This window comes from Panicum virgatum, chromosome 5N (genome assembly GCF_016808335.1).
Source record: "Panicum virgatum strain AP13 chromosome 5N, P.virgatum_v5, whole genome shotgun sequence".
Taxonomy (NCBI): Eukaryota; Viridiplantae; Streptophyta; class Magnoliopsida; order Poales; family Poaceae; genus Panicum; species Panicum virgatum.
Window position 1 is genome coordinate 64511719 of NC_053149.1, and position 25906 is coordinate 64537624.

General features: G+C 48.3%; 4 protein-coding genes across 4 annotated transcripts; 3 read left to right on the plus strand and 1 right to left on the minus strand.

The window, feature by feature from the left end:
- Positions 1 to 153: 153 nt before the first annotated feature.
- On the plus strand, positions 154 to 3074 carry LOC120672525. Its single transcript, XM_039952960.1, has 5 exons — positions 154 to 474; positions 575 to 681; positions 986 to 1487; positions 1840 to 1955; positions 2540 to 3074. Exons 1-5 carry the CDS (start codon positions 211 to 213, stop codon positions 2742 to 2744), a joined length of 1194 nt encoding a protein of 397 aa, XP_039808894.1. The 5' UTR covers positions 154 to 210; the 3' UTR covers positions 2745 to 3074.
- A 1934-nt stretch (positions 3075 to 5008) lies between these two features.
- LOC120675603 (sialyltransferase-like protein 1) lies at positions 5009 to 6735 on the plus strand. Its single transcript, XM_039956803.1, has one exon. The coding sequence runs from the start codon at positions 5181 to 5183 to the stop codon at positions 6366 to 6368; it is 1188 nt and encodes a 395-aa protein (XP_039812737.1). The 5' UTR covers positions 5009 to 5180; the 3' UTR covers positions 6369 to 6735.
- Positions 6736 to 15999: 9264 nt separating this feature from the next.
- On the minus strand, positions 16000 to 18318 carry LOC120676842 (protein TRANSPARENT TESTA 1-like). Its single transcript, XM_039958171.1, has 2 exons — positions 17535 to 18318; positions 16000 to 16904 (listed from the first exon to the last, which is right to left on the minus strand). The coding sequence occupies exons 1-2, from the start codon at positions 18237 to 18239 to the stop codon at positions 16482 to 16484; spliced, it is 1128 nt and encodes a 375-aa protein (XP_039814105.1). The 5' UTR covers positions 18240 to 18318; the 3' UTR covers positions 16000 to 16481.
- Positions 18319 to 22983: 4665 nt separating this feature from the next.
- LOC120676981 lies at positions 22984 to 25403 on the plus strand. Its single transcript, XM_039958326.1, has 5 exons — positions 22984 to 23283; positions 23689 to 23964; positions 24074 to 24285; positions 24384 to 24663; positions 24769 to 25403. The coding sequence occupies exons 2-5, from the start codon at positions 23701 to 23703 to the stop codon at positions 25096 to 25098; spliced, it is 1086 nt and encodes a 361-aa protein (XP_039814260.1). The 5' UTR covers positions 22984 to 23283; positions 23689 to 23700; the 3' UTR covers positions 25099 to 25403.
- The last annotated feature ends 503 nt before the right edge of the window (positions 25404 to 25906 follow it).

The following is a 25906-nucleotide window of genomic DNA, read 5'->3' on the forward strand; positions in this document are numbered from 1 at the left end:
GAGGGTCCTATTCGATGAATTGCCTGGCAGTTCGGCAGGACGCAGGACCAGAGCCGTAGAGTTTTGTTGGCTTGTTGCATACGTGTCTCAATAAGTACAAAGAAATACGGATAAGCATCAGGACTTGTTTGCAAAATCAAGTTTCCACAAGAACTAGAACAAAAAGAAACGCGCGCAGCCGCTTGTCTCCGGAGCCAAGACACAAAATCGATGGGCAAAAGCGGGAGGAAGCCGAGGGAGTCGCACCGGCAGGGCCGTGGCCGCCGCACGTCGCACTTCGGCGACGACTTGCCTTCATCAGCCTACGACGCGCCACCGCCCCACCATGAGGACTCCTCTGACGACGACGACGACGGCACCAACGGAGCAACAGCGGAAGACGAACAAGAGGAAGATGCCAAAGCTGACGAGAAGGACCAGTGGGCAGCGGGGTCCATGCCTTCCAAGTTTCACCTATACCAGCTCTCCGTGCAGGTAAATCGGTTCGCCTCGGGTATTGCTTGGATTTGTGAAAGCCTCTAAGCTCACAACTTGTTCGACTATATGCCGATGCGTGTAATCTGTTTGTCTTTAGTCTCCAAAGGGGGACATCAGCTACCTACAAAAGTTCTTCCTGATGTACGTTGGCGGGCGCGTCCCTCTCCACCTGCAGGAGGATTTCTGTGGCACGGCCCTCCTCAGGTGAAAGCACTCAGCATTGTAGCCTTTGTATGAACCTCCTGTATGTCGTTTTCACATACGCCTTTTTGTGCTGTGTGGTGTCCTATGTGCTCTGTTTTACAGTCCCATTAGCAAGGAATGGTGTCCAGGTATTTGCACTTTTGTGCACACGCTTTTTATAAGCTATCACACTAAGTGTCTCAATAGCTACTCTTTGGAGAATGTCGTTTTTTTCGTCAAATGCACTCCAGAGTAAAGAGACGGCTTAGGTTTAGAGTGCAATTCATGTTGTATCGCTCATGATTCATGGCTGTTCTCTTGGCAGTACTGAATGGATCCGTACTGATGCAAGAAGGACAGCAATCGGCTTAGATTTGGACCTTGAGTCACTTGAGTGGTGCCTTGAAAACAACCTAAGCAAGATTGGAGCTGATGGGTATTCAAGGATGTTGCTTTTCCATGGAAATGTTCTACAACCTAAGGAAGCACGTCTTGTCAAGCAAAGGTTCAATGATCTTGTGCAAGGCCTTGATGTAAACAGCGGCAATGGCTCTTCAGGAAGTAACAAATGCGAGCAGTTAGGTCTTGCTAATTCGAAGTGCATAGCCAATTCAACCATGTCAGAGGCAGCTTTGCCTGGAAGGGATATTATCTGTGCATTCAACTACAGCTGCTGTTGCTTGCATAGTCGAAAGGACTTGGTTTTGTATTTCAGGCATGCATTTAACATTCTCTCGAAAAGAGGTAGTATATTTGTAATGGATGTATATGGTGGCACATCATCTGAACGCAAGCTGCGTCTCCAACGGAAATTCCCCAGCTTCACGGTGAGTGGTGTTGAGTTAATTGTTAACACTGAATAGTAATTAACAAAGCATGAAGACCCTAATATTTTGAAGTATTGTGAAACAAAATATCATATGAGGCTAAGATCAGCATATATTATAATTTGCTATGTGTTCAACCAGGTTTTCTGTCTTAAATATCACAGCATCAGTTGTTATCAAATTTAGCTTGGATAATTGGTATTATATAAAGATCAAATTGTCTCCAGTACACTTTGAAACTTAGCATCCATCAAACTTATAAATCACATAATTTGTACCCTTGTACTTTGCAAGTTGATACAAATTGCAGTCTAAGAATTTTTTGTCTTCTTCATAACCTGGTTGCGTACAGTATTTCTGGGAGCAAGAAGAGTTTGATATCACAAGTCGCCAAACAAGGATCAGTCTCCACTTTCAAGCTGGGAAGAAGCAAATGCTGCGGCATGCTTTCACATACCATTGGCGCCTGTATGTTGCTTATACATTACTTGACAACACTTCCCTTCATAATCGCTGCTTATTATCCCCCCATTCACTTGGTGAAATGTTATGTAGGCTCCAAGTGTGTTAACTCTTTCAAGTACTTCACCAATTCTATAATATTGAATCTCTAATTGAAAGCTTAACAGCATCATATGCAGGCCATGAGGTCGGCTTGTAGCATTTATATGAAATTTCTCTGGCCAACCATTTCCTATGCCATCAGCCCGTTCGGTTGGCTGGCTGATCGGCTGGCTGCTGTGCCGATTGGCTGGCTGGCTGGTTTGCTGTTGTGATCCGGCAGGTTTCTCACGAATGGCTGGCTGGCTGGCTGGTTGCTGCACCAGCCAGCCGAACGGGGTATTGTACCTTCTCGTAAAGAAGAGTGTGACCTTTGGGGCTTTCTTAATTATTGTCAGCAGTGCCTGTACACTTCTAAAGTACCAGCAAAGCTTCATCGACGTTTTATCTTTATCTCTGTACATCATGCACTGCAATGAGAAGACAGTTTGCTAATTTTCTGCTATGAAAACACTGTAGTCAGATGTGTGTTTCTTGTTGCTCTTTGGCAGGTGGTCGATACCAGAGATCAAAGACTGCTTGGAGGAAGCTGGATTCAAGTCCATCCACGTTTGGATCAGGGAGATGCCAAACACCCAGTCAAGTGGAAACGCCAAGGAATACAATGCCAATCGAGATGTGAAATATGAAGAATCGCAGCGTTTCAATCAAGGAGATGCTTGGAACGCCTACGTCGTTGGAGTTGCAAACATCTAGCTGGCTCACGTTGCCTTCTGCTATGCAAATATGATGGAACCTGGTCGCTCTCAGTTCCCCCTGACAATTAATGATGTCTGAACGCTCACGCTTTTATCATGACTCTTGCATCGCCATTGTTGCGGAAGTATGCAGGATGTACTACTATCCCATAGAATCTGTGCTCGATCTAGAGCATTGCTTGGATTACGTTTTTTTTCTTTTTAATTTCAGAATGAACTGTTATCTCTTATCAGGGTGCCACCCCTTTTATCCTCCTAGCCAGACAACAATGTATGTACATCTACACGTACAATCTGCAGGATGCTTTGATAAATACTTTTCATGACAGCTCTTTTAGCCCTTGCTCGATCGGGATTCAGATTTGGGCCATTGATAGTCCAATTGGCGATCCGTTATGCGCCTTTCTGCCAGATGGAGCTTCCCGATGCAAACCTCTCAGCCTAATTGGGGCATGTCTAACAAGTGAAGTGGATATCGTCCACTCGTCTACACTTCTTTCTATTTTCACTGGCATTGGTGCGGTCTACCGTCTACCGGTCTACGGAAGAACTGAAGAAGCAGTTCTTCTTGTCTTCTTGTCCGGTCAATTTCGCCTGCATAAGCATCTCCGGGCTCGTTCCAGACGTGGCAGACACTTCCATAGACGTGGCAGACACTACATAGTCATTATCCCAGGTCCACGCATTCAATTTTGGTTAAGACTGACGATACAAAACGGTTTAAAATTTTACCAAGACAGCAAGTAGCAGTAGTAGCATTTTAATTTAGTCACCCTACATGCAATTGTCACTTTATCAGGAAGCTGGACTGCTACTTTGGACCAGTGCAGCACTGCGCAGCAGGCCGGTAAAATTGTCTGCACTTGCACAGAAGGTGTCCATCACTCTTTCTATCCTCAAAGTGCTGAAAGATTCTTATCACACTGAAGATTCTCATTGCCTGTCATCGACTCCGACTATGTGGATGGGACGATGGGTACCTCACACGACAAGGGTAGATGAGGGGGAACAGACGGCAACGATCCACCTCTGCTCCTCTAGTAAACAAACAGGGAGCTTTATACTAACCTAATCAGCTGCAAAAACAGAAGGAGACCAGATAATTGGGTCTCCTCTTACTCGCATGCGACGAGAGAAAAAAAAGGGGTTGAAAGCTCAGGCAGCAAGAAGCCAGAAGGCTGAGGCTTGAGAGCGACGTAAACCAGATCAATTCAATGGGCTTTCCCTTTCATAATATGGGTTCTAGTGGGAGGAACATGACCAGGACGAGTTGGGGGAGGCAAGATCAGGGCGTGAACCTTCCGAGGCAGATCAGTTCGCGCGACGTCGGGCAAAGTGTCCTCCAACAGTGTCCATGAGCCCCAATTCCACAATGCCCAATTCAAAATTGCTTGCCGTTCCCAACCAATTCCACATCGTTTTCCACGAATCTGAATTATTTGCGCCTTTGTTTCCTGAAAGAAAAGGAGGCATATGCATCTTCATCCTTAAACTTTCCAAGTATGCTCACTTTGTTCGCCTGATCTAGCTAACTCCTGCAGGCCTGCATCATGTGTGCCCAGAAATACACAAGTGCCCACACAAGTGCCCGGACATGTAGTTTCCGGGAAGATCCGCTCACGGGAATTTGAAAAAGGGATCGACTCACTTCCTCATACCGTCATACGAGTAACACAGGCCCATGCAATCATCAGAAACGGCATGCGGCGTGGGCGCGTGGCGTGGCGCGCTCTTTCTTTTCATCAGTTCTTGCTCCGTGAGCCCAGCAATGGCGACTGGTCGAGGAGGGAAGAAAGGGTCGGTCCACCTGTCACGTCGCGCAGGCATGTTGGCGGGTCCCGCGCACGGTGGCCGCCGGCCACCCACGTAAAAATCATTACGGCCTCCGATGCACGAACCGGAGCAGGGCACGTTGGATCCCCCATTCGCCGAACCCCAAGTCCAACCAGCCACGAATAGCGCACTCCTATATAGATATAGACAGCGTTTAGTTCTCGATTTTGTTTGCACAGTAGCTGTTAAATCAAACTTTCAAACACATACATGTATGGAATATTAAATATAATTAAAAAATAATTAATTGCACAATTTAACTAATTCATACGAGATGAATATAATGATATTAAATAATCTATAATTAAATATTAATTATTAAATAACAATAAAATGGGCTACAATATTTAAACCCAAAATTTTTCCCCAACTAAATACCCCCGTAATCCCACCTAGCGAGCCCGTTAGCACGGCGACCGATAAAAAACCTCGCCGCCCCACGCGGCCGCACCCGCTCGGACAGGGACAGAGCTCGGCCCAGCTCGGCTCGCAAGGACCCGGGACCCCCCACGCGCCCCTCCCTGATGCGCGTGCCCCCATGCGGCGACTCCGACACAGTTAGGCCCCGTCTGGGGCTGCGTCCGCGGCGGCGGCGGCGGCGATGAAGCGGCCGCTGCGGCGCTCCTTCGCGGTGCTCCTCTTCGTCGTGCTCGTCGGCGCGGCCTCGTTCTCCGCCGCACTCCGCCGCGCCGTGGCGCCCGCGCCCGCGCGGGAGCCGCCCCTCCCGCTCGACCCGGCGCGCCTCAACGCCACGCTGCTCCGCCTCGCCGCCGTCGATCCCTCGGAGGCCCCGCTGCGGCGGGACGTGGACGAGCTCCTCGAGGGCCGCCTCCCGGCCTCCGCGGCGCCCGCCCGCGCGTGGCGCCGCGACCGGCTCCTCCACCCGCTCCACCTCCACCACCACCGCTTCCCGCTGCCCCGCCGCGGCCGCTACCCGGACGAGGATCACGACACCCTGCTCCACCCGCTCCCGCGCCACGAGCAGCAGCTCCACATCGACCCCGCCCTCCGCCGCGCGCTCCGCTCCTGGCACCGCCTCCGCCGCTACGATCCCGCCGTCCTCGGCAGCCTCCCCTCCCTCCTCTCCCTACCCGGCCGCATCCCATCCTGCGCAGTTGTCGGCAACAGCGGCATCCTCCTCAGGGCGAACCACGGCGCACTCATCGACTCCCACGACGCCGTGTTCCGCCTCAACAACGCCCGCATCGCAGGGTACGCCGCTCACGTCGGCAGCAAGACCAACTTTTCCTTCATCAACAGCAACGTCCTTCACCTCTGCGCGCGCCGACCCGGCTGCTTCTGCCACCCCTACGGCCATGGCGTCCCCATCCTGCTCTACATCTGCCAGGCCGCCCATTTCCTCGACATCGCAGCCTGCAACACCACCTCATCCTCTCGCCACGGCTCCCCCATCTCCTGCACCGACGCCCGCCTCGACGTCCTCTGCGCCCGCATCGTCAAGTACTACTCCCTCCGCCGATTCGTCGCGGAGACTGGCCGCGCGGCCGAGGATTGGAACCGCGCACACGACGCCGCCATGTTCCACTACTCGTCCGGGATGCAGGCCATCATGGTCGCGGTAGGAGTTTGTGACAGAGTCAGCGTGTTCGGCTTCGGGAAATCCTCCGATGCAAAGCACCATTACCATAGCAACCAGAAGGCGGAGCTGGATCTCCATGACTACGAGGCGGAGTACGCCTTCTATCACGACCTCGCCGAGCACCCGCAGGTAGTCCCCTTCCTCAAGGATGCTGGATTCGCCGTCCCGCCCGTCGTCTTCTACCATTAGGCCAGCTTCGTAGAGCGCGGCATGTGCTCGACGTTATGTGGCACCGGTGTTTTTTTTCTTTCTTTTCGGGTGTTTCCACTGGTAAGTACGTTGTAAAACTTGTTGTGTCGGTGGGTTTATCTATTTTGATTAGATGAAATAGGCAAATTCAGGTAGAAAAGTTTTCGTGTGCTGTTGGAGTTGGAAGTTGTATATGGGATTTAGGCTAATCGATGGTATAGAAGGATTGCTTGGGTTTTTGGCTTCAGCAGGATCGGAGGCAGGGTCTGGAATTGTAATCTTAGACTGATATTTCAATTTATTACGAAACAAACTGTATATCTTATACACAAATTACCATCACTTTAGCCTTCTTATAGTTTTTCTATTTCTGGCACCTTGACATTTTATTTTGATGAACTCTTTTTACAAATTCTCTTGCAATCCTACTGTTCCCTTGTCGGCATTGTCACCAAATTGTTGATATGTATATATATAATTTCCTTTCACTTTCTTCGAGTCATCTTCTTATACTATTGAAGTTTGCAGCATAATGCTAATGGCAGATTGGAATGCAGATCATTTATACATATTGGATATTACCTTGATCAATTTCTAGCACATATTAGTTATGACATTCTGCGTTTTTTGTTTTTTCCTACAAAATCCAAATGGCCCACCATGGCCTGACAATAATATTCTCCATGTTTCTTTGAAGTGAATCCAACCATGTTCAGTGGTTCTGCCAAGTTCTCCAGTTGCTTGGTCTGTACATCAGTCATCATGATTAAGTTCATTGCAGCCACCTGTTGGCTTTTATTTCATCCGACCTTGCAATGTGTTCAAGAAACATTTGATGATATGGTCCGCTATGTTATATATCTTCTGCAATATTGTACAACACTGCGTTATACCTTTGTGTTGTTACTTTATCTCTGAAGTTAAAAGGACATCACAATTATTGCGTGCACTAGATCTTCTCTCAAACATGTTAATTAATTCCTAACTTTGTTCACTTCAGGCATTTCTCCTTAGCCTTTGAGTACCCGACTATATGTATATTTCTGAGCATCTATTATTGTAACTGGAGTGATTTAGATAACACCTGAAAATAATTGTTGCGCACAAATTCAGTTCTGCAGTTTTTGTTTTCTTTTATACTGATTCTGCAGTTTATTGCTCTCTGCTATCTCTATAGTACAAGGAAAGAGATTCCCTGTATAAGAGCATCTCCAGCAATAGCTCCTACTTCAGATCAAGCAAGGCCTCCTACTTTTTAGGCTGTGATTTTGGTGCTCAGCTCCAACAACAGTCCTTATATCTCAGCTCCAACAACAGTGCTATCCGAATTTGTTGATTTATATCAGTAAGTACTGCCACTTTTGTACAGAATCCCCGGCATGACCCTGTAACATTATAACTGTTTTTGCAGAGGAGTTTGTTGTTATACACCAAGGTTTTCGATTGATATCAGATTCCGTATAGGATTCCCAGGGAAGTTATGGTAAGTATCTGAAACGTGACCATACCTGAACACCTGATACCACAGTTCTGTTTATCTATACCTGTCATGTTTATTTACTCCATCCTTGTCTTCTTTTTGCTTTTGCAACTTATATGAGTGATGCGCGGTCTTGATTTACACACCCTAGTAATCCAGTTTTGTGGAGTATTGTGGTCCTCTTTTCTCATTTGAGCCTTATATCCTTCTGTGTTTATTGGTGCTTCTGGAGTAGTAAGTGTTTATCTGCAGGGCTTTTCTAGCAATCTCTGTGGTTACCATCACTAAGTTGGGAGCAAGGACTGATACTACTGTCTGTTTATCAAATAAAAAACTACTCAATCATTAGCCATTTACCTAAAAGCTTCTGGTCACTTGCCTGATAAGGACTTTTGCGCCCACACCAATTGACGATGCTCTTCTCCTAATAATGCAATTTGACAGCCTAGTCATGTTTATAATTCACTGGTGCTTCCACCAGCTCTTGCTAGATTGTGTTGAGCTGGTGACTTTTGTTTTGAACCTTTAGTTCACTCTTTATTTGATTCCATATGTCTGTGCTCCACCTGACCACCTCCATTTTCAGATGGCCGGTAGGCTTCGCACTTGGAACAAATTTTCACTTATCAATGTATCGCATGAGTTCTGATGCTTTCACCTTCCTGGCCTCCAGGGTAGGCTCTGCCAGATGCCTGGATTTGATGGGCCCGATCCGTTTGTGATTATTGCATGGGCCTGATCTTGTTAATCTACCTAGTTCAAAATCGGGCCTATCTCGATGAAGATTCAAGACACGAAAGCGAAAGAAGGCTTGCAAATAAGAAGCCCAAACTGATAACTATCCACACTTTGCAGTGACAGTGATAGGCCCAGGCCAAAAACATAAGAAGCCCAGGTATGCATTTTGGAACAATATAACCAGGTGTCCAGGTTTATTTCAAAGTCCTGACTCCTGAGTAAACCAAGTTGTATCCCGAAACCACTATAAAAACATTCCAAAAGAATATCCAAAGTAGCTCCTTGTGTATAGGCAAAGGGAGTAAACCAAGTCTTATTAGTGTTTTTTTTTTGCAGAGCAGTTGGGGTCTTTCATTTGACTATAAAGTACATGAGACTTTGATACTCCCTGTGTCCCAAAATAAGTGTAGTTTTAGGATTCAAAATTTATTCCAAAATAAATATAGTTCTCGCTTTCCAATGCAATTCTATCTCTATCTCTCTCCTCTACCCCTCCTGCACACTCCATTTTTTTACCCCTCCTTAATTTCCATGCCCAACTCCTAAGAGCAAGTATTATGGCAGGCTGAATGATGAGGTGGAAAAGAGAGGAGAGAGAAGAGAAGTGGGCTGTAAGTTCACATCCGGCTTCGACATAAGAACCAAAAAACCTTGTGAGATAGACAGGTGGGCCATGTATTAATGATGAAGGACTAAACCACTATATGAGTAGGCTAAGAGGTAGGCAACAAGAATCCTTACAGCCAACAGTTGACTAAATTATTAACCTTACTCTAAAACAACACTTATTTTGGGATGGAGGGAGTATTTACCACTCACTACTCCAAAACCTGCGAAAGAGTTCTGCCTCTGGCACATGCTTTTACCAAGTTACTCTACCATCTATTATCTTATTATTTGGCCAACAAACGGAGCCTCCACGTTCGCTCTCAAGGTCTAAAAATTTCCACATTAATCAGAAAAAGTAAGAGAAATTAAAATTACCCACCACTGCCATTATAATAAAAGTCGGCCCAAAATACCCCTGTGTCTGACTAAATATAGCCCACCACGCAATTATAAAGAAATTATTCCAACAACTGCCATTATGATAAAAGTCGGCTCAAAATACCCCTGTGTCTAACTAAATATAGCACAACACGCCATTATAAAGAAATTAATCCAATATTTAACAACTAGCATTGGGTAAGCTAGGAGATTCTTAAAAATTACTATCATGATTTTAATTAATTTTTTCTACGGGCATAAGCATTGATAAAAAAATTCCAGATAAGTTTCAGAAAAATATTTGCACGCCACAAAACCACGCTAAAAAAGTAGAAAAGTTGTAGCCTCATAGTGTACTGAAATATTTTATTATTTGGCCAACAAACGGAGCCTCCGCGTTCAATCTCAAGACCTAAAAATTCTCACGTTAATCGGAGAAAATAAGAGAAATTAAAATTACTCACAATTGTCATTATGATAAAAATCGGCCCAAAATACCACAGTATTTGACTAAATATAGGCCACCATGCCATTATAAAGAAATTAATCTAATATGTAACATAATAATGAGACTCCAAACAACTAGCATTGGGTAAACTAAGAGATTCTTACAAATTACTATCATGATTTTTAATTCATTTTTTATAGGCATAAACTTGATAAAAAAAATTCGAACAAGCTTCAGAAAAATATTTGCACACCACAGCACTACGCTGGAAAAAGTAGAAAAGTTGTAGCCTCACAATTTACTGAGAAATAGTATCATTTTAGTTGAATAATTGTAACCTTATAGGAGCGAGGAATATTATTTTTAGTATACAATCAAAACATGTACAAATAAAGTTAATATGTGTTCTATTTACTAACATTTCAGTCAAAAGTCATGTTGAAACTAATAAATGGCGCTGAAAAAAACCAGAAACAGCATTATGTCAACCATTGTTTATCTCACTATCTTAGTCAAATCAGTTGCAACATATTTTTTAAATTGATTAAATGAGTACCCAAGGCTAAGAGAGGAACAAAATAGATGCACTAAATCCATATTCCATTGGAAACGATAAGGGGACGAGAAAAAACAAGAAAAAAGGAAAAGGAAAATGAGAAAAAAGAAAGGCCATAAGCCAACATGGATACGGAATGGGCGACGCGGAGGAGTGGAGTGTGGAGTGTGGAGGAATTATTATTGGATTTGGGGCAACAACGAAGAAATGAATGGTTGTTGGTGAATAGAATTCACACGCTCTATCTATCAATTCTACAAATTAAGCTGGGAATGAGAAAGTAAACCTCTCCTTTTTGTCTCTGCCCTTAAGCAACCAAGATAACAACAAACAAGAAGCAACAGCACCAGCAGGTGAGTACCAGGAAGACGCCAAGAAGCTGCCGCAAATCATTGACATAGAATCCAAATTAAATAAATGAAAACATTACACTACAACATTAACTATAACACATAAACAAAAAAATGCTCAAAAAATTCTTATGTCAAAACTAACACTACATCCAAATGAATAATAATATGTTTGACATTGACGCGATCCTCAAAATACAACTTTGAGTACTACTAAAAAAATTACACTTTAGTGAAACTAAACATTTTTTAATCAACATATACAACAACGAACTTAGAACTATCTCAAAATGGTATCCAATTCAAACTTAGAACGAGTATGAAAATAAAATCAAATTATTGATCCTCAAAATAGCTTTAATAGATGTTTATTTTCGTCAACAAAAAATGCTTTATGAAAGCCGATTAAAAAGATGTAATCTTAAATATATTTACAACAAACTGCACAAATAATAAATACAAAAAATTAAATAATTTAAAATATAACATTAGAGATGGTAACATCTAGCCGCGCAAATGCGTGGGGTGGCCTTCCTAGTTGACCTGTATTCTGCTGGCAGCACTAAATTGACATTGTACTGCGTACTTGGGCATGTATCTAACTGTTAGATGCATGCACAAATGCGTAAAACAATTTTGTTCCAACTCATCAACATAATCTGTGATAGACTAGATAAAAATCTCAATCAGCAGCCCAAGCTTTGGTCCGAGCTATACCCTCGAGAAATCAGTTTCTGTCGGAGTGCGCCAGCGTGACTAGGGCCTGATGCAACTTCTCCTGAAAGTCTCACATTACCACTCTCTGCAGTCTACAGGCTAGCCAAGGCATTTGAATGCTAGGTCCCGTCGTTTAATCGCAGACTTTGACAGTTTGACTAATCAGGAGAAGATAGGCCTCTGAAGGACAAAAGTACTACCGCTGAATCGACGACTCCGCGCATTCGTCAAGGTAGTATTCCTACCAAGTACGTGCACCACAAGTCCATGTAGACATTGAGTGTGTTCAACCCTGATGTTACAGTTGGTTCAAATTGTCATTGATAATTGCTACGGATACGCGGCGAAGAATTCGAGCATAATTAACAACGCAGAAACCAGGTTCATTCAGGTCTGCTAGAACGCGTTCTGCATCTAACACAATCGAATTATAATTGAGGTAGCTGCATATATATGGCTGCCAAAACAGAGGTCAAGCCGACAAAACTTTATCCTTTGTGGAGATCATGCTGGACATATAGTATCACCACAAGATAACAATGTCTGTATGGTATTTATACCTTTGAGCACAAACAGACAAATATAATAAAAGAACGTCCAATTCAGCAATCTCCAAGGACGTGACTGTTGCTCATAATGAAGTATTACTTTACTGAAAGTTTCCTTGCAGCTGCCGCAGGCATGCTATATCACATAGCGCCCGTAACCATGTTTGTGTGAGTCAGTTAGTGGTAAACTGGTAATAGCCCTTGTTTTTGGACAATCATATTTTAAGGAGAAATTTTGCTGGCCTGGTCGGTGTATCTTGACTGCAATTTGTCGAGTGCTGCTATAATCAGGCATAAAAGAATTAGGACAGCTTGATCTAATAATTAAGTGTAAAATGTGCATGTAGGCAGCAGTCAAAGCTACATATTGCAACTTGATATAGATTATAACTCAACCGATGCTATTGCACAGTTATAAAAGAAACGGAGTGTTAATTTCTTTCAGAGATTTTTTTTTAATTTCTTGGAAAATAACAAGGAAGATAAAAAGGCCGCGAACTTGGTGGTGCATCCTATTCCTCTACACCAACGTGCAGCGAAGCGGCGGTGACTGGTTTGTTTTTTGAAAAGTGAAAAACCAGTTGATGCATAAACAAATTTTCACTTGTTTTTGCTCCAATTCTGTCGGTGTGAAAAGGCGGATCGCCTTTGGTCTGCTCCTTTCCTTGCCTCACCCGACATTCTTTAGCTAAAGTCGCTCGCTAGCTCCTTCCTCTTTAATCATTCCTTCTGTGAAGCGCGATTGAGATGAAGTTTGCGCACGAGCAAACCTGGACAAGGATGGGTTGCGAAGCTGTGCTCCCCGCCCCGGCAAGCAAAGTGTTGTGCGCATGGTGCTAGAACTTAATCCTACGCCGATCAGCCCTAAAAAAAAGAATTCTACGCCGATCGAGGAGACGTTTTCTTAGGTTGTAGCTAACTTGGCAATCGAATGTGCATCTCCTAATTAAACCGTATGTATGCTGCCTGAATGTGCAGCTCCCGCATCCCGTGATTTTATCCGTCTTCTGACGCCAACGTGACGCGTGCGCTGAGATCGATGTGGTAATACCTACAATCAGGTGTCCAAATTGCTGTCATAGTTCGTACGTGCAATCATTCATGTGAACATGCAGCAATATGTATGTTGTTGGATTACTTTGGATCGCGTAGTGGTAGATCGAGTGGGTGACGAACTTGACCAAGAGGAATACCTTGCCGTTTCCATGGTGCGGCCGCGTTCGTCGATGGAGACTGCGCACGGGCAGCGACGGGCGGTGTAGATGCGTCGTGGCGTAGCGGCGTAGTCGAGGACGATAGCAGCGTCGCTGGTGGACGAGCGTCGCGGGCGGCGGCGGTGAGCTTCCCGTCACTGCAACATGCCCTCTAGATCGGGTAGGGTTTGGACAGTGGGGCAGTGGCGGCTGTGGTGAACCTTGTTAACCCTAGCCACTAGCCCCCACCTCCTATTTATAGCACTGCGCGACGGGGGCCCACCAGCCTTGTATTGGGCTGGACGCTCCCGATCAGAGCACGAGTCAAAGGCCCAATTGGTCGTTGGACCAACTGGTGGAGATCAACCCAACATATGTGTGGAGCTAGCTTGCTGCAGATGGCCGTCCACTTGAGAGTTGAGACACGTCAAGCCGCGCTGGCGACACACGCACGATCAACGTCGTCGTCCAGCCATGGCCCATGGGCATGGGGCCCTAGCATATATGATTCTCTCCTCCGAATGTGTTGCTTGCGGCCGCAATGCCAGAACGATCGCCCGGAGCTAGCCCGCTCGTCGTTCCCACCCGACACGGCACGCGACACGCCCGGCAGGATGCGCCCTGGCCCTCCAGCGCGGCGCCGTGCCATGCATTTGCCAAGTTCCGGTTGTTGCTTGTCGTTTTACAATGTGAACCGGGCGGGCGTGATACGATGGACGACGTGCGTGCGCGATTCGTTGCATTGGTTACCTCGGGCTCGGCGAGCCCGACCGGGTGGGAAACGGCCGCCGCCGGTACGGTGGCGCCGCGTTGCATCGCCGAGCCGACAGGCCTTCGTGGCGGGTTTTATTCGGAGCTAGCAGCAGCTAGCACATGATCCCCGGCGCAGCACGTACGTACGCGCCCTGCGAGATTACATCACCGGCCGGCCGGCCAGGCGGTCACCTTCGGCGCTCGCCCATGGCCTCCTTTTTGACATTCCTTCCTCTTCACCCGCCCGTGGCTCCAGCCGCGTCCGGCGGCGGCGGCCGGCGTCGCCCGAACCCTTCGTAGATAGGCTGGGTCTCGCTGGGCAGTATGCAAGCAAGACCCTCGATTGCTACTTGTTTGGTACATACTATGCAGATAAAGTATCTATCTGGACTAGTCTACTGCACGAGCACGCATTTTTCAAGTGGTCAACCACACCAATGGGTGGAATACACGAACGTCGTATATACGTCAGGCCTGTTACCATCTTCTTTCCAGTTTTCTGCCTGCATACCATCGCACTCGCGCCAAATGAAGGCTGGATGAAGTGAACACTACACACTCGAGTCTCGATCGGTCTGGATCGCGGCGCGTGTGACCAGGCTGTGGTCCATGGCCGCCACAAAGTTGGACTTGGAGGAACAGAAAAAAAAAGGGGGTCCTCGTCACCTTGGCCCCCAGGGAGGCTTTGGAAATGCGGAGACGAAAAGCATATCTGCCAAAGCAGGCCCCCAATAAAGCTAATCCCCGCCATAATTACTCTCTTAGCAGGTGCGGCGACCGCCGCCCACTTGATCAAGGTAGTAATTAAGAGCTCTCTTTGTGTGTGTGTGTGTGTGTGTGTGTGTGTGTGTGTGTGTGTGTGTGTGTGTGTGTGTGTGTGTGTGTGTGTGTGTGTGTGTGTGTGTGTGTGTGAGTGCGATCATCCTTGTCCAAGTTAACCTTTGATCTTGTCTCTGCGGTGTGCTGCGTCTGCGTCGGCAGCTGACGCGATCGATATCGCTAGGTGCGCGTGCATCCGTCGCTTTCCCTTGTTGACTTGCGCACACATGTAGCCCTCCGCGAGGAATGTTGAAATTTTTTGCTAGCTAGCTAGTGCCACATAGGAGGCCGAATTCAGGCTGCATGCTCGCGCGTGTATGCAGACCGGTAGACTGCACAGCATGCTGCAAATTAGCAAATGCAGAGAGTAGCATCTTCTATACAGCAATACTGCATCTGCATGCATGCATGCTAAACCTTATTATTACCTGCAAGCCATCACATATCTGCTGTATTCACTATTCAGCCGCGCATGTGTTTGTAGCCATAGCCAGTTTTAATCTAGTATAGCCTAATTCACCAACTTATTAAGTTTTAAGCAGTTTGCAAAGAAAAGTATGGTAATAAGATTACCACTATTTTTTTTTGAAATGATGATTGCCACCAGTTATGTTACGATAGAAAATGGGCCAATATGTGCATTGTATTGTTCAGTGCTAAAAAAGGTACTCTAGCTAACCTAGCCAATTAACAAAGACCTTTTTTTTTTCTCGGTGCATCATTGTATTAAGAGAAGAATAATACGGTTAGTTTGTTACACGACATGCATCACCGTTGCGGTCGCACCAAGCTCCTGCAAACACGCATGGGGCAAACGAAAATCTAGTTAAGGGGCATGCCAGTTGATTTTTCATATTTTAACATAGCAGTTGATTTTCCTTTGTGCATTATGGCAGATTAGGACACAATTTGAAGTTTCTGCATACAGTATACACATCAATATTAATCAAGTAAAAACTCAGATGAAACTGAAGGAACAGATCGATCTATATAAATCCAAGATGATGGTTACTGAAAATAGCAAGGAAAAACATCGCCGACAGATAGTAACCGGTTGATCAGTATATTATGCCAGTTAACAATTGGCGATGCCTCAACAACACGCACGTCTCATGAAAGAAATTGCATACCAGTAGATTCCGGACTACATCTAATTAGCCTGTGAAGCCGGGAAATTTTCTCCAGTACAAGAGGTTACATGGGCAGCGGGTAACGCAGCCTGCAGCCCACGGTTCCGGCAGAAGAAAATTCAGCTACTTCACAGCTAGATTTGGTGCAAGCAGCCACCACCTTATTGTTGATCTATCATCTCGCTTTAAATACTTTCCTTGGATACATCATCAGCATTGTTGGTGCTGATCGATATATCCAAGGAAATATCTAGCTACTACGTACTGCTATTTCTCAGTTACCTTGATCCTAGTAGCATCATCGTTGTATCGGTTGCATGGTTCATTCGCACGCATGCACGCAGCACATGCAGATGATCGTCGATCGATCACATCTCACCGACAAGTAGTAGTACTATATATGGTGGAAGCGTCGGACCTCGCCGGCGACAGCGGCGGCGGCGGGGTCGTCGACGGGGCGGTGGTGGGCGCCGAACGAGCGGGCGTGGTCGTTGAGGGAGCGCTTGTGCTTGAAGTCGGACCCGCAGGCGCAGAACCATCGCTTGCCGCAGTTCTTCTCGTGCGTGCGCCAGTCGCCCTTGACGGCGAAGGGCTTGGCGCAGCGGCGGCAGCTGAAGGGCTTGGCGCCGTGCTTGCGCTTGTAGTGCGTCTGCAGGGTGCGGAAGTCCTTGAGCGGCCGCGCCCGCGGGTGCCCCACGTTGTTCTTGCACCCCGGCGCGCAGCAGTAGCACGGCAGCTTCAGCATCGCCAGCGTCTGCGTGCCCTTGAGCGACTCCGGGCCCTTCCGGTACTCGCGCCCGTGGCCCCACATGTGCATCTGCAAATATGCAATGCATCCATCATGCTTGTATTACTAATTATTACGTAGCTGCTTGGAGAAACTGTAATTTGCCTGGAATTTTAATTATCAACATTTTCTTGTTGTTTGCATCTACTACACTGCTGCTTGACTGTGATCTGAAGAACTGATGATCACCATCAATTTAAGCTTCGGTGCATGCAGGGATGATATAATAGTGTATGAATGAGGAAGGCTATTCATGGAAGCAAAGGTCAGTCATGAAGATGAGTAGGACCTCGATCAATCGAGTTCCAACAAAATGTCGTGATCTGTCATCTCTATGTGCAAGCTTGCGTGTACTCTTGCTCCTGCAGAGTATAGATCGATGACGTCGAAAATTCAAGACAATTGTGTGCTGCATGCTGTGATCTCTAACTTATAATAGAACTCTTCAATTCATTCACACCATTTTTGCAAGTTCGTGCTGGCAGTTTCAATAACGACGTGCCTTCTGTTTTTTTTTAAAAAAAAATCTAAATCAGCAAGGTAAATTGATCATAAGTCGATCGACTTACAATAATACAGTAGACAAAACACTAGTAGGGAAGCAAGAAGATCCAAGATGATATAAATAAGACCATGCACAGAGGAAACATCACACAATACCTGCATGTTGTTATATCGGTTGAAGGTCTTGTTGCAGACGTGGCAGATAAACTGCACGGGGCCGATGAGGATCTGCGCCGGCGTCGGGATCCAGTACCGGCAGCCGATCGGCAGGCCGCTCTCCGCGCCCACCACGCCGAATTCCCCCAAGCCGTTGTTGTTCGATCCTTCCACCACCGACGCCACCACCTCGCCATGCTCATGCTGCTGATCCATCCCCTCCACCTTGCAGCCGCCATGCACATGCTTCCACTCCTCCCCCTCGTCCTCATCATCTTCCTCCTCCACTTCGTTGCCTTCCTCCTCCTCCTCCTCCTCGTCGACGTCCTTGTCGTCCATGACGGCATCCTCAATGCAGGGTCCACCCATCGGCAACCCGATATTCAAATCCACCCCCGACTGCGCCAGATCCCCGATGCTCGCCCCGCTCATGGCGATCTCTTCTTTGACAGGGCACTGTTCGTGATGATCATCGGCCCCTTTCCCCTCCCCGAGCCTGCTGAGCAGCGGCAGGCACGTCATGCTGCTCGCTTCCTCCGCTCCTCCACCAGCTCGCCCCTCTTCTCCGAGCACCACCACTTGCTGCCCTGACGCCGCCGCAGCCATCGAGGCCGACGACGACGAGGACCGCGGCGGCTTGAGCCACTGGAAGAACGGCGACCCCACGGCATCACCGCCTTCCATGGCACAAGCCCGCAGCCCCATGGATCCGGTGATCGCGCTGATCGATCCTCTCACAAGCTATTATATATTAGTGCGTTCCGGGCTTCCGGCTCCTTCTCTTGATCTTGGAGGGGGGGGGGGGGGGGGGGGTGGGTTGGTGGAGAAGACGGAAGAGGAGGAGGAACAGGTAGCAGCTAGCGCCTAGCAGCAAGCTGCCCAATGTCAAGGCGTGCCTGTCACGGCCCTGCAGAAAACGAAGGGTCCGAGGCCACCAGCCCGTCGCCATATATACGCTCGACGCCAGGCCAGCGCCTTCTCCCTCTAGCCGGGTAGCTCGCTAGCTTTACGTGTGCGCCTCTCGCGGGTTGAAGTCCGGAGGCTTTCACACTCGAGGCAGGCACGGAGATGAAAGAAAACCCGCTCCGGATAACGCGTGGCCGTGTGAACGAGCGCCGAGGCGGATGCGCGGCGCGTCACGCACCTGGGTGATCTTCGTTTGCAGAGTGCTGTGTGCCCATCGATCCAGCTCGGGTCTCTGCAGAGGAGCTCGGGTGGATGATCATGGATGGGTGGTCTCTTAGCATGCCGCCATGCGTCGCAGAGGAGGCGCGGTCCACTGCGTGCTGCGAGCAGAGTGGACCAGTGAACGGTCCTCACTGGCCAGTGCTGAGGTAGTACCGGGCGTTGAATGGGGTTTTGGTGAGGCACGCACGCTGGGACGAGGAACAGAGGACGGAACGGGGTCTTCTTTTGTGTCCTCATTCACCTACATCAACGCCCGCGGTATAGCCTTGTTGACGCACCGTCGTCGTCAGCTGCTTTCCTACACTGCAGGAAAAAGGGCCATCAGTACCGGGCGCATGGCGCCCTTAGTACCGGCTGGCCGGTAGTAAATGGAGGTACTAAATATACCATCTTTTAGAAAAAATACATCCGGATAAATGCGCGTGCGTTGGAGTTCGAACTTGTGACGTGTGGCCTCGCGCGTAGTCTCCTTTACCATTCTATCCACACAATCCATGTGAGTGGATGGAAGATATCATCCTTTTGAAGTAACCCAGGTGGACCATTTAGTACCGGGCCATAACACCACCCGGTACTAAATGCCACCATTTAGTACCGGATGGTGTTAAAAACCGGTACTAAATAGTTGGGCCCCCGGGAGACATTTAGTACCGGGCTATAACACCAACCGGTACTAAATGGTGGCATTTAGTACCGGGTGGAGATATGACCCGGTACTAAATGGCTCCGGGGGGGCACTGTTTTGTAGAACCGGTATTAAATTGACATTAGTACCGGCTTTAAAGCAACCGGTACTAATCGGAGGTGGACGAATGCCACTTTTTCTAGTAGTGCTATTTTAGTTGCTAGTATACAAATACATTTCTGCCTTAGATTTGGAATACAAGTTGTCTTTGAGAGCATAAAAAAAATGGAATACTCCAAGCGAGATGACCATGTTACCCTTTCAAAACAACTTAGACTCCAAGAAGGCTACACGCAGCTGTATACGGAGAAGTTTGACAAAGGCCATTTTGAGGCTGGTAAAGACCTGCTTGAGTGATGTGCCCGTGATGCCATCCATTGAGCGCTCGTCGCTTGAGTTGTTTTAAGCACGAGTGGTCTGTTAAGGGTTGGCTCTATAGGGCATTGCTTCTTAGCACTAGGTTAGTGCCTATTATGTCGCGTGAGCTCTTTTGTTCTGCTAGTTGTAAATAAACTTTTTTCTCTTCTTAATACAATGATGTGCAGCTCTCTTGCTTATTTGAGAAATAAATTATGACAAAACATAGTTGTTTAAAAAATATTTGCAAATGGCAGAGAAGTCTATAAAATATTTATATTATTGATCAACGAATTACTAAGTAAATAAATACACAAAAATTATAGCTTGTGGGTCATGGGATGATGACCGGATAGGTTTGATAGCCACTTGAGAATGAAACAAAACTAGCCTAGAATGATTAGCAGCGATGGTTGTACCCCCAATCCATTAGATGTCAAACTTATGATTTAGTGCACTGTGTGTCTCATTAATATATTTTATTAAAGGATGATCATAGCTTTTAGGTGCACGTCCATACCTTTAGGATAGTCTCCGTGGGAGTCTTCTAAGAGTTTTATAGGTATTAAATTTTATGCCACATCAAATTTGATGACATGACAGGATCAATATGTGGAGAGAGGAAGGGGAGTTTCATAGGATGAGAGAGAATTTTTATTCTCATAACACTCTTTCAATTTAATTACCAAGTTCTCAATCTTGACAACTGTGCAATAAAACTATACACTAAAACTGGAATTAGAATTGACGTTCATACACGTGAGGATATATCTTGCCACTTGGGTGTCTCTACTCATACACCATTGTCATCGTCCCTTCCACTTACCCTCTTCTTGCTCCTATTTGTGATTAGTGTGACTGTCGTCCACATCATCGTTTGGTAAGGTTGTATGAAGAGGTTATTAATTGAGAAATTAGTGTTCTTGTCCCTACTTTATAGTGCAATTGTTATTGTACTCTCAATTTCCTTAACTTTGTGATTTTGCTCTTAGTATTCACAAGTCCATATGATTGTACCCCCTACGTACTCAACATATTTTTGCCCCTGTTTTGACTGTTGACTAGGAGCAATTAACTTTGTTAATTACAAAATTCTTACCATGCAAGTTTAGCGATCCAAACTGGATGTTCCCCTTCCTCCTCTTATAATTTGTAGTAAGCATATTTAAAAATTTCTAAGATACTCATGGCATGCATTGCATGTCGTCTTTCCTTTTCTACTTGAAAATTTTAGATCGGAAAGTTTCAGCTCACCACTAACGTCGGCTTGTTCTTCCACTGCACCTTTCTCCAATCCCCAGGAATATCCAGATTAAGACCAGAATCGAGCTCAGTCGAGCACCTTTCCCCCGTAATCTCTGCACCCTCGTGACTGGCAAGACCACCAGAAAACACTGAAAAAACGTAACACTGGGTGCCGACATAGCCCCCCAGTGCAGCTTTACCTTACTCCCGTAGACACATGATGACATCAACCGGCCAAGACGCCGTCAAAAAGGCAGGGACGCCGCCGCGTGACCGGACCCGCCGTTGCTTCCGATCACCGCCGGAACGCATGGGACCGGCCGGCCGGTTCGTTACACGACCACGCCCGCCGGCGCCGCACGTTTAACCGTTCAAAGCCGTTGCGCGACGTGTCAAGCGAGCGCATGCATGCACCGGCCGGAAACCACAGATGCAGGTGCTGGCCAGAAGTAGGCGGGCGGCGTTCACGGTGTGCCGCTGCCTAGGCGCGCGAGGTGCGTGCACTCGTGGTCGCGTGGAAGGCTTTTCGGGACGGAGGCGCCGCACACGTAGAGGCGCCAGGGGCCAGCCATCATTAGCCCGGACCGGACGAATTGGAGAAAGGGAGGGAGAAAGGGAGGGAGGGAGGGTTGCGAATTGGCCGCGTGATACCTTTGAGGCGAACTTCGAAGATTGGAGTCGGTTATTTTCTACACCTAACCCGCAGGCCGATCCTACCTTCCAGACACCTGTGCCCACCGGACGTCCAGGTAAAGACGTAGGGCCTCCAGAGCGACACACCTACTCTACAGAACACGTCCACGCTCAGCGTAAAAGAGGTCGACATGGCCGGGGTGGCCGGGGTGGTTAGGAGGTGCTTCTAGCTGTTTCTGTATTTTTGTTATGGACATGTCATCATGTTATACTTATTTCGTTCTCATACATCACCTATTTCGTTCTCATTTACGTATGTGTGTGAATTGCTAGCTTATACTTTTCATATTCATGTTCTTTACTAATGGTTTTTATTTGTATCCATATCTAAAACACATCTAATGGGCCACTGCAATTTTGCGGGGGAGCCTGCCGCCCCCCAGCCGGGCGGCAGGCCCCCTGCCGCCCAGTGGAGGGGCGGCAGGGGCGACAGGCTCCCGCCAAGGACCACCGCGTAAATAATTTTTTTTATTTACATATAAGTCCCTGCCGCCCGGCAGGCGGGCGGTAGGGGTACAAAACTGTAAATTGTAAAATTGAAAATATATTTCTGTAAAAAATGTTTTCGAAAAATATAAAAATAAAAAGACGCCATGTGTGCACGTCCGTGCCGTGGGCCCTCTTGTCTGGGGCGGGCTCGTTCGTAACGTGCTTCTGGGCCGGAAGCCTCCACTCGTCGGCCTATCATAACATCCAACGCCGCAGCTACGGCCCAGGCCGCAGTGGTCGCCGACGATGATGCTGCGCAAGCGACGCGGCGACCAGCCCACCAGCCAGTCAGCACAAGAAGCCAGAAGGCGATGAACGGGACGTCGCGACTTTTACCCCGCGGCGGTCCTTGCCTCCTCGGTCGTTCTGTCCAACCATCATCAGAATCCCCGTCACGAATCCACGGACGAGCGCAGCGGTGCGGTGGTGCTCGCAACTGTGAAGAGTCGCGGTCGACCAGTCGTGCAGGCGCTGCCGGCCGCGGTGCGTCGATCTTCTCCGGCCGTACGTTGCTTGTTTGCCGAACGCGGCAGACCGACGATTCAAGACGCCTGTTTACGGCCAGCGAAAGGATTCGATCAGCGAGATCAGATGCACCAAAGGCCGCGGCGGGGATCGGTGGAGTGGATGGCATCCCCCGCTCGCTGGCGCTGTCACTGCCCGAACAGGAACAGCATAGACCCCGGTGGCCCGGCCCCGGTCGGACCGAAATTTGTTTACGGCCGGTGCAGCTTGGTGTGCCAGATCGCGGGTGCAGACAAACTGGACGCACCGCGCAGCAGCAGCGGCGGCGGCGGCAGGCCTACACCACACCGGGTCGATCTTGTCATGTGGGACAAAGCCGGCGGCGCTGATGGGCATCTAACATGAGTCCTGATCGGGAGCTGGCTGATCCCGACTTCCCGAGAGACGGGCCGCCTCATACCACAAGCGCCCGGCAAGGCCAGCGACCTCTTTCTCATCGCCACCCACGCATCGCTCATACCCTGGGGTCTGCTGGGAAACAACCGAAGGGCGGGTGCACGGCGGAAGGTCTTGCTCGCCGGCCTCCGCTTTTGCCGGCTGCCGAACTTTGGGGCCACCGTTCAAATGGCAAGTCCGCCTGATCTTTTTCATCAGTTGGTTCTTTGACGATTCTCGATACTTGATCCTCCTGCCTGTGATTGTGCACGGTAGAAGTTGAATTTTTGTGCATTTTCTTTCGGAACTTGAGATGCGGTGCTAGTTTGGCACTCAGAACATGAGGTTTATGTTTGATTCACCCCAAAACGTGAGATGCTTTATCTGCCGTATTTCCTGAGCCCTAATTCCATAGTCTTCTGCGTAACTGCTGCTTGGCTCCATGCGCATGCACTGGCACACTTGAAACTGCCTGCTGCTCCCGTTGGCTCGTCTGATACTCTCTGATCACCGTGCCATCTAGTAGATGCTCTGTTTCTTCAGTTGCCATCTTATTTATCATCCGCTTGAGGGGATTTTTGATCGTCTCACATGCAGGTTGACTGACGGATGACGATGGTCACGCTCTCGAAAGTAACCGTGGTGTTTGCCGTGGCGCTGCTGGGCTGGGCATACCAGGCCACCCGGCCGCCTCCCCCGGCGATCTTGGGCGCTCCGGGAGGGCTGCCGATCACCTCCCCGAGAGTCCGGCTCAAGGATGGCCGACACCTAGCCTACATGGAAGCCGGAGTGCGCAAGGAGAACGCGAGGTACAAGGTCATCTTCGTCCACGGGTTCGGCTCCACCAAGGAGAGCGGCTTCCAGGTGTCCCAGGTAGTAACAGATCTTGCTCGATCGCACTAATCCGAATCGCACCGCCGTGTTTTGCGTGCACAAATCTGATGATCGCACTTCTTGTTTGTTTAATTTGTCACGATCGCAGGAGCTTGTGGAGGAGCTGGGGATATACATGCTGTTCTTCGACAGAGCCGGGTACGGCGACAGCGACGCCAACCCGAAGAGGTGCCTGAAGAGCGACTCCACGGACGTCGAGGAGCTCGCCGACGCGCTGCAGCTCGGGGACAAGTTCTACGTGTTGGGCTGCTCCATGGGCGGATACATCGCGTGGAGCTGCCTCCACTACATTCCGCACAGGTCAGGGCAGAGCAGCTCGCATGCACTCCAGTTCACGAATACACCGCAGCTTCAGATGATCATCTTGTTCTGAGTGGATGGAATCGGGCTTGTTGCAGGCTGGCCGGAGCGTCGCTGGTCGTGCCGGCGGTGAACTACTGGTGGCCGCTGCCGGACGACGTGCGGAGGAGCGCGTACGGGAAGCTGGACGCCTGGGACAGGACGACGTTCTGGATCGCGCACCACGCGCCGTCGCTGCTCTGCGCCTGGCTCACGCAGACGTGGCTCCCGACGTCGCCGATCGTCAGGGGCGAGCGCGGCGCGTTCACCGCCAAGGACTGGGAGATCCTCACCGAGCTCTGGAGGAAGCAGCGCGAGAGCGGCCAGCAGGTGGATCGGGTAAGAAATTCTCATTCCCTGGCCAGTTTTTTTTACCATTTTTTCTTGCGATTTTACCCGTACTGACGTGGTGGAAAATCTCAAAATCACAATTTTCTTTCCCAGGCCAAAGCGACGCGGCAGGGGACCTACGAGTCGCTATGCCGCGACGCGACGATCCTGTTCGGCAGATGGGAGTTCGATCCCACGGAGATGAGGAACCCGTTCCCCGACGGCGAGGGCGTGGTCAGCATCTGGCAGGGGTACGAGGACAGGATCGTGCAGGTGGAGATCCAGCGGCACGTGGCGCGGAGGCTGCCGTGGGTGCGGTACCACGAGCACCCCGAGGCCGGGCACGCGCTCCCGGACATGGACGGGGTCGGCGACGAGATCGTCAGGGAGCTCTTGCTCGGCGCCGGCGAGGCGCCGCAGAGCGAGCCGCGCGCGCCACGGTAGCTGAACGTGCTGAGAGGTTGGTGAGGAAATTAAACGAGCAGGTAGATATCCGCACGTATGTAGGTGGAGAATAAACGGCGTTGGGCCAAGTCAATGCGCTGATGTCCTGACGAGTTGGGAAGTGCAGGAACTTGGTAGTTGATGAACATCAGTTGATCGAATTAGCAATTGGAACAGCTGGCCAGTGGCGTCATGGTACTTGATCCACATTGATGGATTAAGAAGCTACCCATGTAAATGTTGAGCCGTTACGGTGTTAAGTATGTACTCTATTTTTATTTACATATCGTATTAGGTTTGTCGTATATTAAATGTGATAATTTTTACCAAAACTATAGAGAAAACATTAAATTTGTTCCATTAAATCCACCATAAAATACACGTCGATAGTGCATATGGTTGATATTATAGTTGTTACTATATTTTCTATAGATTTAGTTAAATTTAATATGATAATATGTAGAAAAAGTGAGCCGTTCATTAAATATGATAATATCAAATTCTCAGCAGACCGATGTGAGCCGTTCATGTTTCCCCCACCATTTTGAAAAAAGTGTTCGAACAAATCTAATACGACAATATGTAAATAAAAATAGAAAGAGTAGAATTAAGATTGAGTCTGTGCTCTGCTGAGAAGTTCGGCTGTTCGAGTTATACTAGCATCTCGAACACATCAGCAAACCTAATGACCAGTTAACCACCCATGCTTAACATGGAGCAGCATGCTGCATGCCCCCTTTTTCCCTTCAGAAAACTAGGCGATGCGTTTCCATGGCAGTTTTGTCGCAGCCCACGCTGCGTCAGTTCG

Bases quoted from the DNA above. Each gene is read 5' to 3' on its own strand.
- LOC120675603 (XM_039956803.1), top strand. From the start codon at position 5,181: ATGAAGCGGCCGCTGCGGCGCTCCTTCGCGGTGCTCCTCTTCGTCGTG.
- LOC120676981 (XM_039958326.1), top strand. From the start codon at position 23,701: ATGACGATGGTCACGCTCTCGAAAGTAACCGTGGTGTTTGCCGTGGCG. The intron at 23,965-24,073 runs GTAGTAACAGAT...TCACGATCGCAG, and splicing joins GCGGCTTCCAGGTGTCCCAG to GAGCTTGTGGAGGAGCTGGG. The intron at 24,664-24,768 runs GTAAGAAATTCT...TTTCTTTCCCAG, and splicing joins GCGGCCAGCAGGTGGATCGG to GCCAAAGCGACGCGGCAGGG.
- LOC120672525 (XM_039952960.1), top strand. From the start codon at position 211: ATGGGCAAAAGCGGGAGGAAGCCGAGGGAGTCGCACCGGCAGGGCCGT. The intron at 475-574 runs GTAAATCGGTTC...GTTTGTCTTTAG, and splicing joins TATACCAGCTCTCCGTGCAG to TCTCCAAAGGGGGACATCAG. The intron at 682-985 runs GTGAAAGCACTC...TTCTCTTGGCAG, and splicing joins TGTGGCACGGCCCTCCTCAG to TACTGAATGGATCCGTACTG.
- LOC120676842 (XM_039958171.1), bottom strand. From the start codon at position 18,239: ATGGGGCTGCGGGCTTGTGCCATGGAAGGCGGTGATGCCGTGGGGTCG. The intron at 16,905-17,534 runs GTATTGTGTGAT...GCATATTTGCAG, and splicing joins ACCGATATAACAACATGCAG to ATGCACATGTGGGGCCACGG.